At 46.6% G+C, this 12,601-nt stretch overlaps 1 protein-coding gene and 1 long non-coding RNA gene across 2 annotated transcripts in view; both read right to left on the bottom strand.

The window, feature by feature from the left end:
- The window catches only part of PRCP (prolylcarboxypeptidase), a 30,127-nt gene extending 17,811 nt beyond the window's left edge, over positions 1–12,316 (bottom strand). Inside the window, exon 1 of the mRNA XM_035571211.2 lies at positions 12,045–12,316. Within this exon, the coding sequence (XP_035427104.1) occupies positions 12,045–12,188 (144 nt within the window). The 5' untranslated portion in view covers positions 12,189–12,316. The remainder of the gene's footprint in view (positions 1–12,044) is intronic.
- LOC118260749 (uncharacterized) lies at positions 7,588–11,000 on the bottom strand. Its single transcript, XR_004782293.2, has 3 exons — positions 10,623–11,000; positions 9,615–10,509; positions 7,588–8,217 (listed from the first exon to the last, which is right to left on the bottom strand). It is a non-coding gene; the product is annotated as an uncharacterized LOC118260749 (long non-coding RNA).
- Positions 12,317–12,601: the final 285 nt, after the last annotated feature.

Raw genomic sequence — 12,601 nt, 5'->3', positions numbered from 1 at the left:
TCAGCAACAACACAACAGCTGCCTCTTACAAATGAAGCTACGATGTACATGCAACACCATCTCTGGCACAGAATCAGATGTTCTGATAAAAGACTAAAATAGAAAAAGGAGGAGGAGTGGAAGCAAGAAGTTATAAGTTTAAGGCAAGGTTTTGTCACCTGAGGTAGGCAGGATGCAAAAACTTTGGAGAGCTACATCTCAGAGGCAAAGAAAGCAACAGCAACGTTTCAGTTCCACATACAAAAACCCTTGTCAACCTTGTTTCAGTAAGAAGTGGAATCTCCCTGTATTTCCCCCCCACTTTGTCCTAGAGGCTGGTGAGAGCTTCAGACTGAAGCCTTGAGCCAGCAGCTTTCAACCTTCAGCACACAGACTTTCTACAGCGCAGCTCAGGATGAAGAGCTCTCTCCGCACTGGCGTCTGCCTCTCTGCCTTCCGCTCCAAGTACGTGGCAGTTTTGACCTTACCTTGTACACGCACGTGTCACGTGCTCATGTTGACCTCTCAGAGATGACTTATCTCCTTTATGTGATTTTTTTTTGTCGTTTTATTTTAAATGTACTTCCCAAAACAAGCTGCCCTGCTATACACATCTCCCTCAGGGAGGAGACAAAAAAGGCACAGCAGATGTTTGTCAGTTATTGTACAGCTGTTTGTCTGCTTAATGCTCTCCTGGAAATATTCTGAACGCATGGTACCAAGTGAAGTACAAAGACAAAAACAAAACAGGACACGTGGAATAAAACCCACTTCCTTCTCAGCAGCACCTTAAGGTCATTAAGAACTACAGGGACAGGACAGCAACACAAAGCCTTTTCCGAAAGGGACTAATTCATAGGGTAGCATCTAACAAAACGCATTTAATGTCATCTAGGGTGGTAAATCTCACTGATGGCTTTATGTTTTTGAGATTCTGGAAAGACTGAAAGCATCAAAGCCTTCATAGAGTCACAGAATGTTTTGGGGTGGAAGGGACCTTAAAGCCCATCTAGTTCGAATCCCCTGCCATGGGCAGGGACACCTCCCACCACACCAGGTTGCCCAAAGCCCCATCCAGCCTGGCCTTGAGCACCTCCAGGGATGGGGCATCCACAGCTTCTCTGGGCAGTCTGTGCTAGTCCCTCACCACCCTCTGAGTAAAGAATTTCTTTCTTACATCTAAACTAAATCTCCCCTCTTTTAGTTTAAAGCTGTGACCCTTTGTCCTGTCATTATCTGCCTGAGCAAAGAGTCACTCTCCATCTTTTTTATAAGACCCCTTTAAGTACTGAAAGGCTGCAATGAGGTCTCCCTGGAGCCTTCTCTTCTCCAGGCTGAACAGCCCCAGCTCTCTCAGCCTGTCTTCACAGGAGAGGTGCTCCAGCCCTCTGATCATCCTTGTGGCCCTCCTCTGGACCTGCTCTAACAGCCCCACATCCTTCTTGTGCTGGGGGCCCCAGACCTGGACACAGCACTCCAAGTGGGGCCTCACAAGGGCAGAGCAGAAGGGGACAATCACCTCCCTCCACGTGCTGGCCACCCCTCTGTTGACGCAGCCGGCCTCCTGGGCTGCAGGCACGCACTGCTGGCTCGTGTCGAGCTTTTTGTCCACCAGAACCCCCAAGTCCTTCTCTGCAGGGCTGCTCTCAATGAGTTCTTCTCCCAGTCTGTGCTTGTTGTGTCTGGGACTGCCGAACCCAGGTGCAGCACCCTGCGCTTAGCCTTGTTGAACCTCATTAGATTCACATGGGCCCTGTCCAGGTCTCTCTGGATGGCATCCCTTCCTTCTGGGGAAACAACTGCACCACTCAGCTTGGTGTCACACCTCATTTTAACATTGCGTCATAGCTTTCTTTTCCCAAACTTGGTTATCCCATTTGAGATTGAGTCAGTTGTTTTACTGGTGAAAAGCCAGAGGATTAAGAGGCATGCTCCACCCTCCAAGAGTTCATGGAGTTGTTTTGAGTGCTCATCCTGTCTGAATTGTTTCCTGAGGACAGGAAGATGCAGGATGGTCTGAGGATATCCTCCTGCGTGAACGGCAGTATGGGCACCAGGCTCCCTGGGATTTCACTGGTGTGTTTCTATTCACGGCTTTACTCCTGGCAGGCTGTGGGGCTCCTCTCCAGTTCGCTGGCCCTATTAGCTTTGTTTCCTCTCCTAATCCTTGCTTCCTCCATCTAAGTTGGATGTTCACAAGGGCAGACTGCCTTGCCATCTTTGTAGAGCATCAGATTGAAAGAGGCCCCAAATTTTCTTACAAGTGCTGTTACATATACATAGTCAAGCTCAAAAACCATGGCAGCACGTGAGTACCACCAGAAATACGTACTCACACACTACTTACCTCTCCGTAGCAGCGGAGACATGGGAGCAGAACTAGAATCTAAATAAAACATGAGTTAAGAAGTACGTCTCCCCAACATTATTCCTATTGCTTTGCTTCCTCCTGTTGCGTATTTTCTGTATTACGCCCTTTGAGGCTTCATCTCATTCACTGCTGGGGAGATTCTCTTCTTAACTCCCAACATGCTTATTGACTTAAGAAACACTACTAGCTTTATTTTCTTATCTTTTTCACCTTAAATGCATGGAATGAGGTGTTCTGCAAAGTATTCAACAACTGAGTTTTTGCATTCCTTGCTCAGCAGACTGATACTTGTGCAATGGACAGCTGAGACCAAAGACGAACACCAGTCCATCAAAATACTTAGTTGTTTGATGCTTGGTGGAAGAGCACGCAGATGTGAACTGCATCTTCTTGCATCAGGCTACACTGACCCTCTAACTTGAAAGTCCTACAAATAAACTAACAAAATTGGAATTCAGAGACAGAATCTTGATGCCATTGTAATCTTTCATATTCCCCATAATTCAGAAGTTTCATAGCAATTCAGAGGTTTTGGTCAATGGCTTTAATTTTATTTCAATCATTTATCACATTTAACATGACAGACATAACAATATGCAAGCTTCCTGCCTACTAGTTCCTACTTCCATTTTACTAGTGAAGGCCTAGAAAACCACTTTGTAATTTTTCCATTGCTAGAGGTAGCTCTCAGTCCAAGAAAGTCTGGATTTGCTTTTGAGGAGTTAAGATCCTTGTAATGGAAGGGTCTCCATTGTGATTATGTCCTTGTGAACAAATTACCCTTTGACTGTAATCATGATTTGTGTATTTTGCTGAAGCTTCTTTTACACCGCAGGAACTGTGTCATCTGCTCTAGGGAGGCTACAACTGTTTAAGGAAGTCTGCTTTTGGCACTCATTTATCACTTCGGTGATTAAAAAGAAGTGACAAGCAGAGTCTCAGACAGGAACTGTACCCCCTGCCCTGTGTCACACAGCTTGGACGAAGCACTTAGACGAAACAGACCAAAGAACATTTAAACAGCTACAGGATATGCTGTAGGGAAGCACCAGGCTACTCAGGTCAGCCCTTGTTAGAAATAAACAGTTCCCAAACGCTACATGATGAAGGGTTATTTTTATGTTAGAAACCAGAGCAACCGAAGAGAACACAAACAAGTTGGTTTTGACTTCCACAAACCATTCGTAGCATCATACCACAACCCAAACTCCAGATCCCCCTTAACCACGTAAAGAAGAACTCCACAGTCATGCTTAGGCTTGGACTGCTCGGGTGAGAAATCCTCCAGCAGTCAGTCAGGACATACTTTGTTCCCTTTTCCGAGAGGTCCCAGGCCCCCCACAATTTTCTGCCCCAGACTCCAGGGTGGCAAAGCTCCAGCAGAAGGGAGAAGATGTGATGAGAACAGCTTGGATCAGCTTTCCTGCTGAAGTCTTAACCGTGCTCTCAATAGCACCCACACCCCATTCTTCTCAAAGCAGTGGGGACTTGTGCTGCTGAGAATCAGTCAGCTACGTGAATTTAAACAAACTGGCAGTGACACATTGATGCTTCCAGTTAAGGCACCAATATCCTGGAGAAACTCTTCCACGGGACAAGGGATGGGGCAAGAAGTAGGGAGCAACCGGGTCAGGGCTGTATTACCCAAAGCACGTGATTTCATACAGCACTAAGATGCACAACACCAGCACAAATGAAGTTACTCTGGTGAAAGGTCTCTCAGACCCGTAACAGGCAAAGGTCTGTCTTTTTTCCATCTGCCTGCCAGACGATTACAAATCCATCACAGCTGGAGGACTGACTTCAGAGGGAAATAAAAAGTTGCATGCAACCTCTCAATATGGCCCTGATTAAGCAGTACAAGACACTGGATATCCAGTTTTGCTGAGAGCACCCGACAGCTTTGAATACTGCTAATCATTTAAACAAAACCTTCCAAAAATAAATTCAAGACTATTTTGATGTGGTCAAACTAAAACACCTCTACACCTCCCCCAAGAGGGCTAGAATTTTCTAAATTGCCGAATATTTTTTTAAAGTTCAACTCAAGTTGCAACTGTTTTACCTCCCAGACTTCCAGGGCAGCAAAGTGCCGCTCAGTCACCGCTGTCTGTATCTTGAACAGGGGAGGAAGAAGCATTTTGGAGAACAAAGCACGAAAGCCACAGTTAGTCATACAGCCCTTGTGCAATAGCAAAAATGCCACAAGCAACTGCTCCTCCGGCAAGCTTGCAACACATCTGGACAGAAGAACTGCCTACCTGCTGGGCTCCGACACACTGGTAGAGGGGCCAATGGGGAGATCAGCTGCAGTCAGGGAATTCACACCCTTGGCTCCCTGCAGGTCAACAGGTTTCCTCCAAATTGCTCTACTTCCAAGCACAAACACGTGGGTCTCTTGTTCCAGCTGTTACAGAAGTGCTCCAGTGGCTGAGCAGCTCTACCGAACAGACGGACACTCACCAAGTCTCCACACCAGTACAATTAACTCCCACAACTGACCTGGACTGATAATGCTTTTCTCGTGGCAAGGCCATGTTTTTCCCTTCTAAACAGAGGCCCTCAGATTTTAGCTGAAAAATATTTTTCTATTTCAATTTTTATTTCTCAAAAAGAGGCAAGAACATCTTTTTACAAACTACCCCATTCAGAACAGGCCCTGAAACAGAGACACTTGCAAAAAGCAATTTGCCGTCAGCTTGTAGGACGGAAGCCTCTGCTTATGAGTTGAAGAAACTCTGCATTTTACCCCAGTAACTGTGACTTGAGGGATTCAAAGCCACACACTTGTAGGGGAATGGGCTAAAGTTGCGCCAGGGGAGGTTTAGGTTGGCTATTAGGAAGAACTTCTTTACCGAAAGGGTTGTTAGGCATTGGAATGGGCTGCCCAGGGAAGTGGCTCAGTCACCATCCCTGGAGGTCTTTAAGAGACGTTTAGATGTAGAGCTTAGTGATATGGTTTAGTGAAGGACTTGTTAGTGTTAGGTCAGAGGTTGGACTGGGTGATCTTGGAGCTCTCTTCCAACCTAGATGATTCTGTGATTCCAGGTGGTCAGCCACTTATCACCGTGCAGGGAAGAGTGGAGAAAAGCCAGCATCTCCAGAGCAGCACGTGGTTTTGAACAGCTTTTGTGGAAGACTCCACTTTCAGGGAGTCAGGCAGTAAGGAAAAGCAAGCTGCTGGTTTGAGGCATAAATCAAACGTTTTGTTAATGCTAGTTTTGCTTTCACCCACTTCCTTTAATTCAGCCTGGCCTCAGTCCAAGTCCAGCTGAAGTCAAAGAGTTCAATACCCACCACTTTCTGTTCCTGTTGTCTTGACGGGAAGTTCCTGCATGGAAACTACCATCTCAGCCTACCTCCTACATTCTCAGTTCCTTTGTCCATGCTTTTAGAAAGTTTTTGTTGTTTGTGTTTTTTTTGCTTCAAAATGCAAGACAAATTTACTCCCTTTAGAAGGGGAATAAATTAACCAGAAATGAAAGGAGATGCACCAAGTGAGTCCATATCAGCAGCCAGAGGTAGAAGCCATGGCAGGGTATCACAGCTCCCTGCGAACTTGCATCCCACACAGGCTGGCCCTTCGCTGGCCACCCTCCTCTCCTCTGAAGAGATCTCTTGGATCTTGCTCCACCATCATCTTCTCCAGATGAGGTGATCTTCACCTAACCACTGTCAGCAAGGCTGACGCAAGGGCGAGCTTGTATATGAGGTTTATACTGTGACCAAGTAACTGAATAAAGGAAACATCTGTTAAGTCACTCTGACAATACAAACAACAGCCCGAAAGTGTGCAAGGTTTTTTGCTCACTGTATGCAGTTAGAGAGCTACCACCACAGTGCAGCACCACTTACAGTACCAACGCCACGTGGCAGTAGCACTGTAACAGCACTGAGTACCAGCTTTGCCACGTATTTTAGGGCCGAACCAAGCCTAGGGGTCAGTGCTGAAAAATTTAAATTCGCGAAAGAAAATTAACTCCTTACTCCACAGGCAAGGAAGATTGTCTACAAACTGTTCTGAAAAGAAATACCATTCCCATTCTTCCATCCGTGCTTAATTCTGACTTCAAGGGCCTACAAAACAAAAAAATCATTTTGCAAGTGTATTGGAAGATCACTGACTGCAGCCTGGTTTTCCCATTAATTTTTCACCAACTTTCACTGCCTTAGCTATAAAAACCTATGTATTCCGGAACATATGAAGTAAAGAAAATTAAGGTATTTCTTCAGTTTTTGAAGACTTAAAGAAATAATCTAATCTAGCGCAGCCTCCAGTCTCTCACCAGTTTGGCATGTTACAAATTATCTGTACTGTCTCTGACTATGCCTTTGGCTGTTTGATGGCCCTGATCTCTTCAAAGCACCCATGCAGAACACATGAGCAGTAAATTTTGATTTGAACTTCATTTCCATCTCCCTCTCTCCCAAAAGCAAGAAACACAGCTGGCAGCTCAGGCAATGGGTGCAAGTCAAATAACTTCAACAGGATTTCTCTCAGCTGCTTACTACTTCAGCCACGTGCAGTTTTGTTTAGGCTTTAGTTCTTTAGATTTTCTTTAATAAAAAGCTTTACAGAAGCATTTCAGCCTTTCTTATTGCAGCTTTTTAATGGTTAAAGCTAGAGATAAAAGTGCTTATTTTCAGAGAGAGCAGTGATTATTGATGCTTTTTGTAGCCTTCAGTATTAACTGCTCACTCAAAGGAAGAGACTGCAAGTTGTGAGGAAATTAAGTGTTTCCTGCTTAATTTGAGAAGCTGATGCCTGCATTGTGACCCACAGATAAGTAGTGCATAAAAATAAAAATGCACTGACGAGCTTTAACAAGTACTTCCCTGCTTTCCTGTCCACTGAATAAGAGCTATTGTTTTGCGTATAGAGCTGGTTTATAGCTTACAGCTCCTCTTTTAAATCACACTGTGATATCACAGAGTAAGAGCTGCCAAGTGCCCTTGTACTCCTTGATGAGTAAAACATATACGCCAAGTAATTCACCTCAAAGACAAACATCAGCATCACTTCTCTGACCACTGACATAGCTTCTAATGGGTACCAAGGGGCTATGTAAAAAGCACTTTGTTTTTTCCTTCACCAGAAGTTGAAGGTGCTCTTGCATTGTGTTGCCAGACTGGAAAAACAAACCCTTCTTAACCATTCCTGCCATGTGTTACTATTCTGAGACACCACCCTGAGTCACCATAAGCTGCCGAAAAATTTACTAACCACAATTAAAGCTGCTGATTTCAATCCGCTTTAATAGCTTTATAAGGAAATTTGAGGCCTAGAGTTCAGAATTACTCCATCAGCATTACATACACCGGTGCTGTACAAGTTGTTGTATGCATGCATGCACTTTGTGCCACTCATTTGCACACAATAGTGGAAAAAACTTTAAAGACTGCATTAAACCGGATTAAAAGATACCTTGTTCCTTAACTGTAAGCTTCCTTCCTGCGGGTACAGCAGATGCAACATTCAATGCAAAACTGTACCTTTGGCTTGGATTAAATTAAAGCAGCACTGTCAGAGAGGTGATCCAATCTCTTGACTTCACTTCCCTTACACTGCTCATTCATACAGTTACCTGAAGTCTTTTTTTTTTGCTGTAGCATTGATATTCAGTTAGAGCAGGAAAATTCTAGGATTCACAGGTTTCCTCTAAATTGGCCCTTCCCATATAACAGAAAGAACCGCGTCTGGTCTTCTTCCTTCTCTGACAGGTGTTCTTTAGTCTGTTGCAGTCCTTCTCAGCTTTTATTTTCTTGCTTGAAATTTGCATTCAAGTTTTCACACACTTTCTAAATTTGCTTTCTGATTTTTGCACCTTCAACCAGAGCTTTCATTTTCTATGCCTCAAAACTTCAGTCTGTAACACAAAATAGGGCATTAAAGAAACATGATAGAGACAGAAGAGCTCAAATTGCATTACTTCGGAAGCTTTAGGAGCTTCCTTTTACATACACACAACGTGAAGCATAGATAAGTTTTAGAGCACAGAGACTTGCATACGAGTTTGCTAAGCTAAGAAATAGTGACATGTGTATGACATCTAGAAAGTGATTAAAAGCAACCAGAACCCACCTGGAAATGGCCACATCACTGACATGTGCTAGTTCCAAAGATGGCTGAAGGACCAGTCTCAGGAACTCGCTCAACAGAAGTTTATTTGTACGTGGTACGCTGGTTCTTAGACCAATTCACAACTGCTTACAAGAGTGAGTGATGTGCGCACAAAGTGGGATTGTGCAGAAGAGCCCCCTGCCACGTTAAGTCTTGCACAACCACCAATTACCACATGGAGTGAAGAGACATCACTCTGTTTTCTGAGAAGGCAGGCTATCACCAAGAAGCCTTTAAATATCAGGACATTTAGAGCACCATCCCCTGCAGTTCTGCATTTAGAGCAACACAAACTCTCAGTTTTGTTGTTGCTGTTTTGTTTTTTCCCCCAACACTAGTGACTGAAGACAGGAATGATGCAGATGCAAGACAAGGCTCCCTGAAGGTCAGAAAAAGCTGCCTGACTCCAGACGCTCCCCACTGTGGGATTATTTCTACTTGGGTAAAGAGGAGACAGCCCTCAGGTGCCTCAAAGCCCTTTCTGTCAATTTTCATTGTGGTCACTGACACAGCTGCTTGCAAAGAGGCCATTCAGAGCAGTCTCGTGCTTGCAGCTCCGTACATCCTACACATCTCCCTGTAAAGGTCAGTTTTACATGGGTTGACTTGGCACACAAGCCCCAAGTCTGAGCCAGACACGAAAGCAGAAGCAAGCACAGTCTTGCCTACAGAAGTCACACCAGTCTATCACGAGAGCTAAAAAGGAGACTAACTCCCCCGCGACAGGTATGGTTTGCTGGTGTAAAGATGTGGGTGATGGCAGTTTCTCCTACAAGGGCTGCGTACCATCCCATGGCAGCATCAGGTACCTTTAGATCAGGGTAATGTCAGTCATGCATTGGAGACGGAGAAAGCTTAAAGGCAATATTTACTTACTGAGGGGAAAAAAAGTCACACCCCCAAGCCAAAACAATACAGAACGCTAAGGACAAACAGTTCAGTGCATCTGACGTGCGAGCTGAGGTCCCAGTCGCACTGACACAGGCATCGTGTGACTTATTTCTCCAGTTCTCAACTTTAGCCCTGCTGGCAGGGGTGTCAGACACTTAAAATGGTAAACAGGAGGAAGTTCAACGTAACTACTCTCAACCCTGTTACTCTCGACCCTGTTTCTCCCCCGTTTTTCTGAAAGCAGACACGTACCTGGCTCACCACAGTCAGATGTCAGTAAATGCTGACGCTGAACCCTCGAGCAACGTTCTAGGTCTCCAGGCCTCCATGCCAAGCAGCTCTGCTTAGAGATTGTAACTCCACAAGGGAATTTTCAGCTTCTGCAATTCTGTTCTTTAGTGTCCAACGTTAATGCACTGCTCACAGTGCTCAAGAGGTAACTTCCTAGGCAATGGGATTCACGCAAGCTATTTAGACTTCTCAAAATTGTCTTTCATGGAAGTATTGAATATTTGAAGACTATTTAAATAGCTTTGCTTTTTTAACAGAAGTGTAAATGTTTCCTTTGTGACAGCATAATAGTTCGCCATATTGTAAAAACATTTTTATATTGTGATTTTATATAAACCGATAACAGAAAAACTACAGTCAAAACAGCAACTTTAGCTATGGAAGAAGAGCAGCTGATGATTCAAGCCCCAAGCAACTTTTACGTAAACAAACACCATCAACCCTCAGAGGTGGCAAAGTATCACCACCCCTATTTAATATGGTAATCACAGTATTTAAGTTCCACTACAGAATTATAATGTAATTACAAATTCCCAGACAGCTGCACTCAGCACACATTTCATACAGGCTGGAGAGCTGCCTGTTAGTTCTGCATGCCATGCTACTGATAAAAAAAAGTTTTACGCCTCCATGTGATTAGACCTTTTATGCTAGCCCTACATCTTTCAGGTGACAGGCAACAACATCCAAATCTGATGATAGGAATACACCCAAAAACCCAAAACGTGAATAGGCACACATCTCCCACCACGTGCTGTGATATTTGTAAGCCTTTGGGCAGCAAAGGTGAGGATTTCTGAGCCTGTCAGCAGGATCCAGTTGCCACAGCAGGTACTCACAGCCAACATGAATTTACCTGAGGCAAGGGAGGAAGAAAAGAAGGGTGAGGTTGAAGGGAGCGAGATCTGGCATCACCTTCACAACAGTGTCACTAGGATTTTCCCTTCCCTCCTCTCAAGATCTACCTACCTCCCAAAATCCACAGATCTCAGGCACATAGCAGCTCCAAAAGGAGACAACTCCAAAAGGGGATGAGGACGGAGGTGTGAGCGTGGTGACAGAGGGCGGTTCAGACCACGGGATGACTACCACTGATACGATGGCAGCAACGTGTAACAGCCAGCGTGCTACAACTGGGTGTCACACAGCGAGATACGCCACAGGGCTGATATCCTGGCCAACACCGACCACGCACTGCCGAAGGCATCTGCAGTATGAGCTTAAGGGCTAACGAAGAGCTAATGGAGGGACCCAAGCCTCCAATCGCTTCCTGAGCGACTTGAAAGCATTCATTGGGTGGAGATGCTCTCAACCCTCCGGAATTCCACAGGTTTTGCAGGCGGACCCCTAGAAGAAGACCACTCACAAGCAGAAAGACCACAGCAGTATAATCTCGGTGCATGGATTTCCCTTAACGGCTCTGCACCCGCCCCTCAACTCTAACAAAGAGGACTTTGACTCTAAAATTATCTTGTAGCTAATTTAGGATAATCTTACACAGCTTGCCTGTTTTTTTCACCTCTGTTCTCTCTGAAAGCATACCCCTCCCTTTTTTATCTTCCCATCCTGAGTTCACCTTCTTCAACACTGAGGTGTTCAATCCACACGCCACCACCCAAGATGCCTGTACATTAAACAGCTCCCTCCCACAGCTCTTCTGCTTAGAGCGGGGCATGAGGTTCAGAGCCAGGCTACACGCTGCCTCCAACCAGAGCCAGACAGTGCCAGAAGTGTCCTCTCCTCTCACTACACCTCCAAGCAAGAGGAACCGTTACCTCCCCTCCAAAGTCAGGGATATCAAAGGTCAATATGCAAACCTTCCCTGACACATCAGGAGAAAGTGGTGACTGCTTTTGGAAAACTTAGAAGAAAAAAAAAAAGGGCAGGATTTTGAGGCTTCTGCAAGGGGACTGCACCAGCGCTTGTAGTCACAATCATCGTCTGCGCACATGCTATGGATTTCACCAACACATTGAGAACTGTTAGAACCACCAGGAAAATAAAGCTGGGGTTAGTAACAAGAATCTGATTCCCATTTAAGAGAAATTGGAATCATCCAGGGGGTGCACGCAGATATCGTTGGGGGTGCAGCTGACCAAGCCATAGCAGAGCAGGCGCCTTGTGGCTGCAGCCAGCTGCTTCACCTACAGCAGGAACACGCAACAAAAACTTTACCTGAGGAATTCAGCACCGCAGCACCCAGGAAGCTACAAAAACACGCTAATTAGCTAAGTTAGGCACCGAAGAGCAGCAAACACTCCTCAATCCCCACAGAAGCGACCCGCCTGAGGACCCAGCTCTCCACTGAGCCCTGCCAAGCTTCCCCTCAGCCAGCCCAGCATCCAGGCACGGAGGGAAGGGATGTTTTATTGCAAAACCCACAGCTCCTACCTGCTGCGAGAGGTAACGCGTCAGGTAAGGGGCGGCAGGCGGCGGCGGCGGGGCTCCCCGGCGGCGGCGGGGCGCCAGTAAGGCACCGACCTCGCCGAGAAGGAGAAGCAGCAGCAGCAGGAGGAGGAGGAGGAGCCGCGGCATGGCAAGGCCTTAGGGCGCTGCCCGCCGCCCGGCCGCTTTATGGCGGCCCCACCGCCCCCTCCCCGGCCGGTGCCGGCAGGAGCCGGCGAAGGGGCGTGGCCGCACCTACGCCCCCCGCGGGGCGCTCTGAGGGACGGTATCGGAAGGGGAGGGGTTTTCGCTTGGGTGGGCGGGCGCTGAGGGTTTAGAGGATTGCGATTGGTTGCGCCGAGAGGGGACGACGCGCGCGCCCTCTCGCGGTTGGCCGGCCGAGGCGGCGGGCGTGAAGTGGGAGGGGCTCGCGGGCAAAGGGGGCAGGCACCCTCGCATCTCATTGGGTGGAGCTGGGGGAGGCCCTACCGCCGCGCTGCGTCGCCATTGGCTGAGCGCCTCCTCGTCCCCGCCCTTAGCAACGGCCCTTGGCAACCACCCGC

This window comes from Cygnus atratus, chromosome 1, assembly GCF_013377495.2.
Source record: "Cygnus atratus isolate AKBS03 ecotype Queensland, Australia chromosome 1, CAtr_DNAZoo_HiC_assembly, whole genome shotgun sequence".
NCBI lineage: Eukaryota > Metazoa > Chordata > Aves > Anseriformes > Anatidae > Cygnus > Cygnus atratus.
The sequence above is the reverse complement of the archived record's forward strand: the minus strand, read 5'-3'. Positions and strand labels throughout refer to the sequence as shown.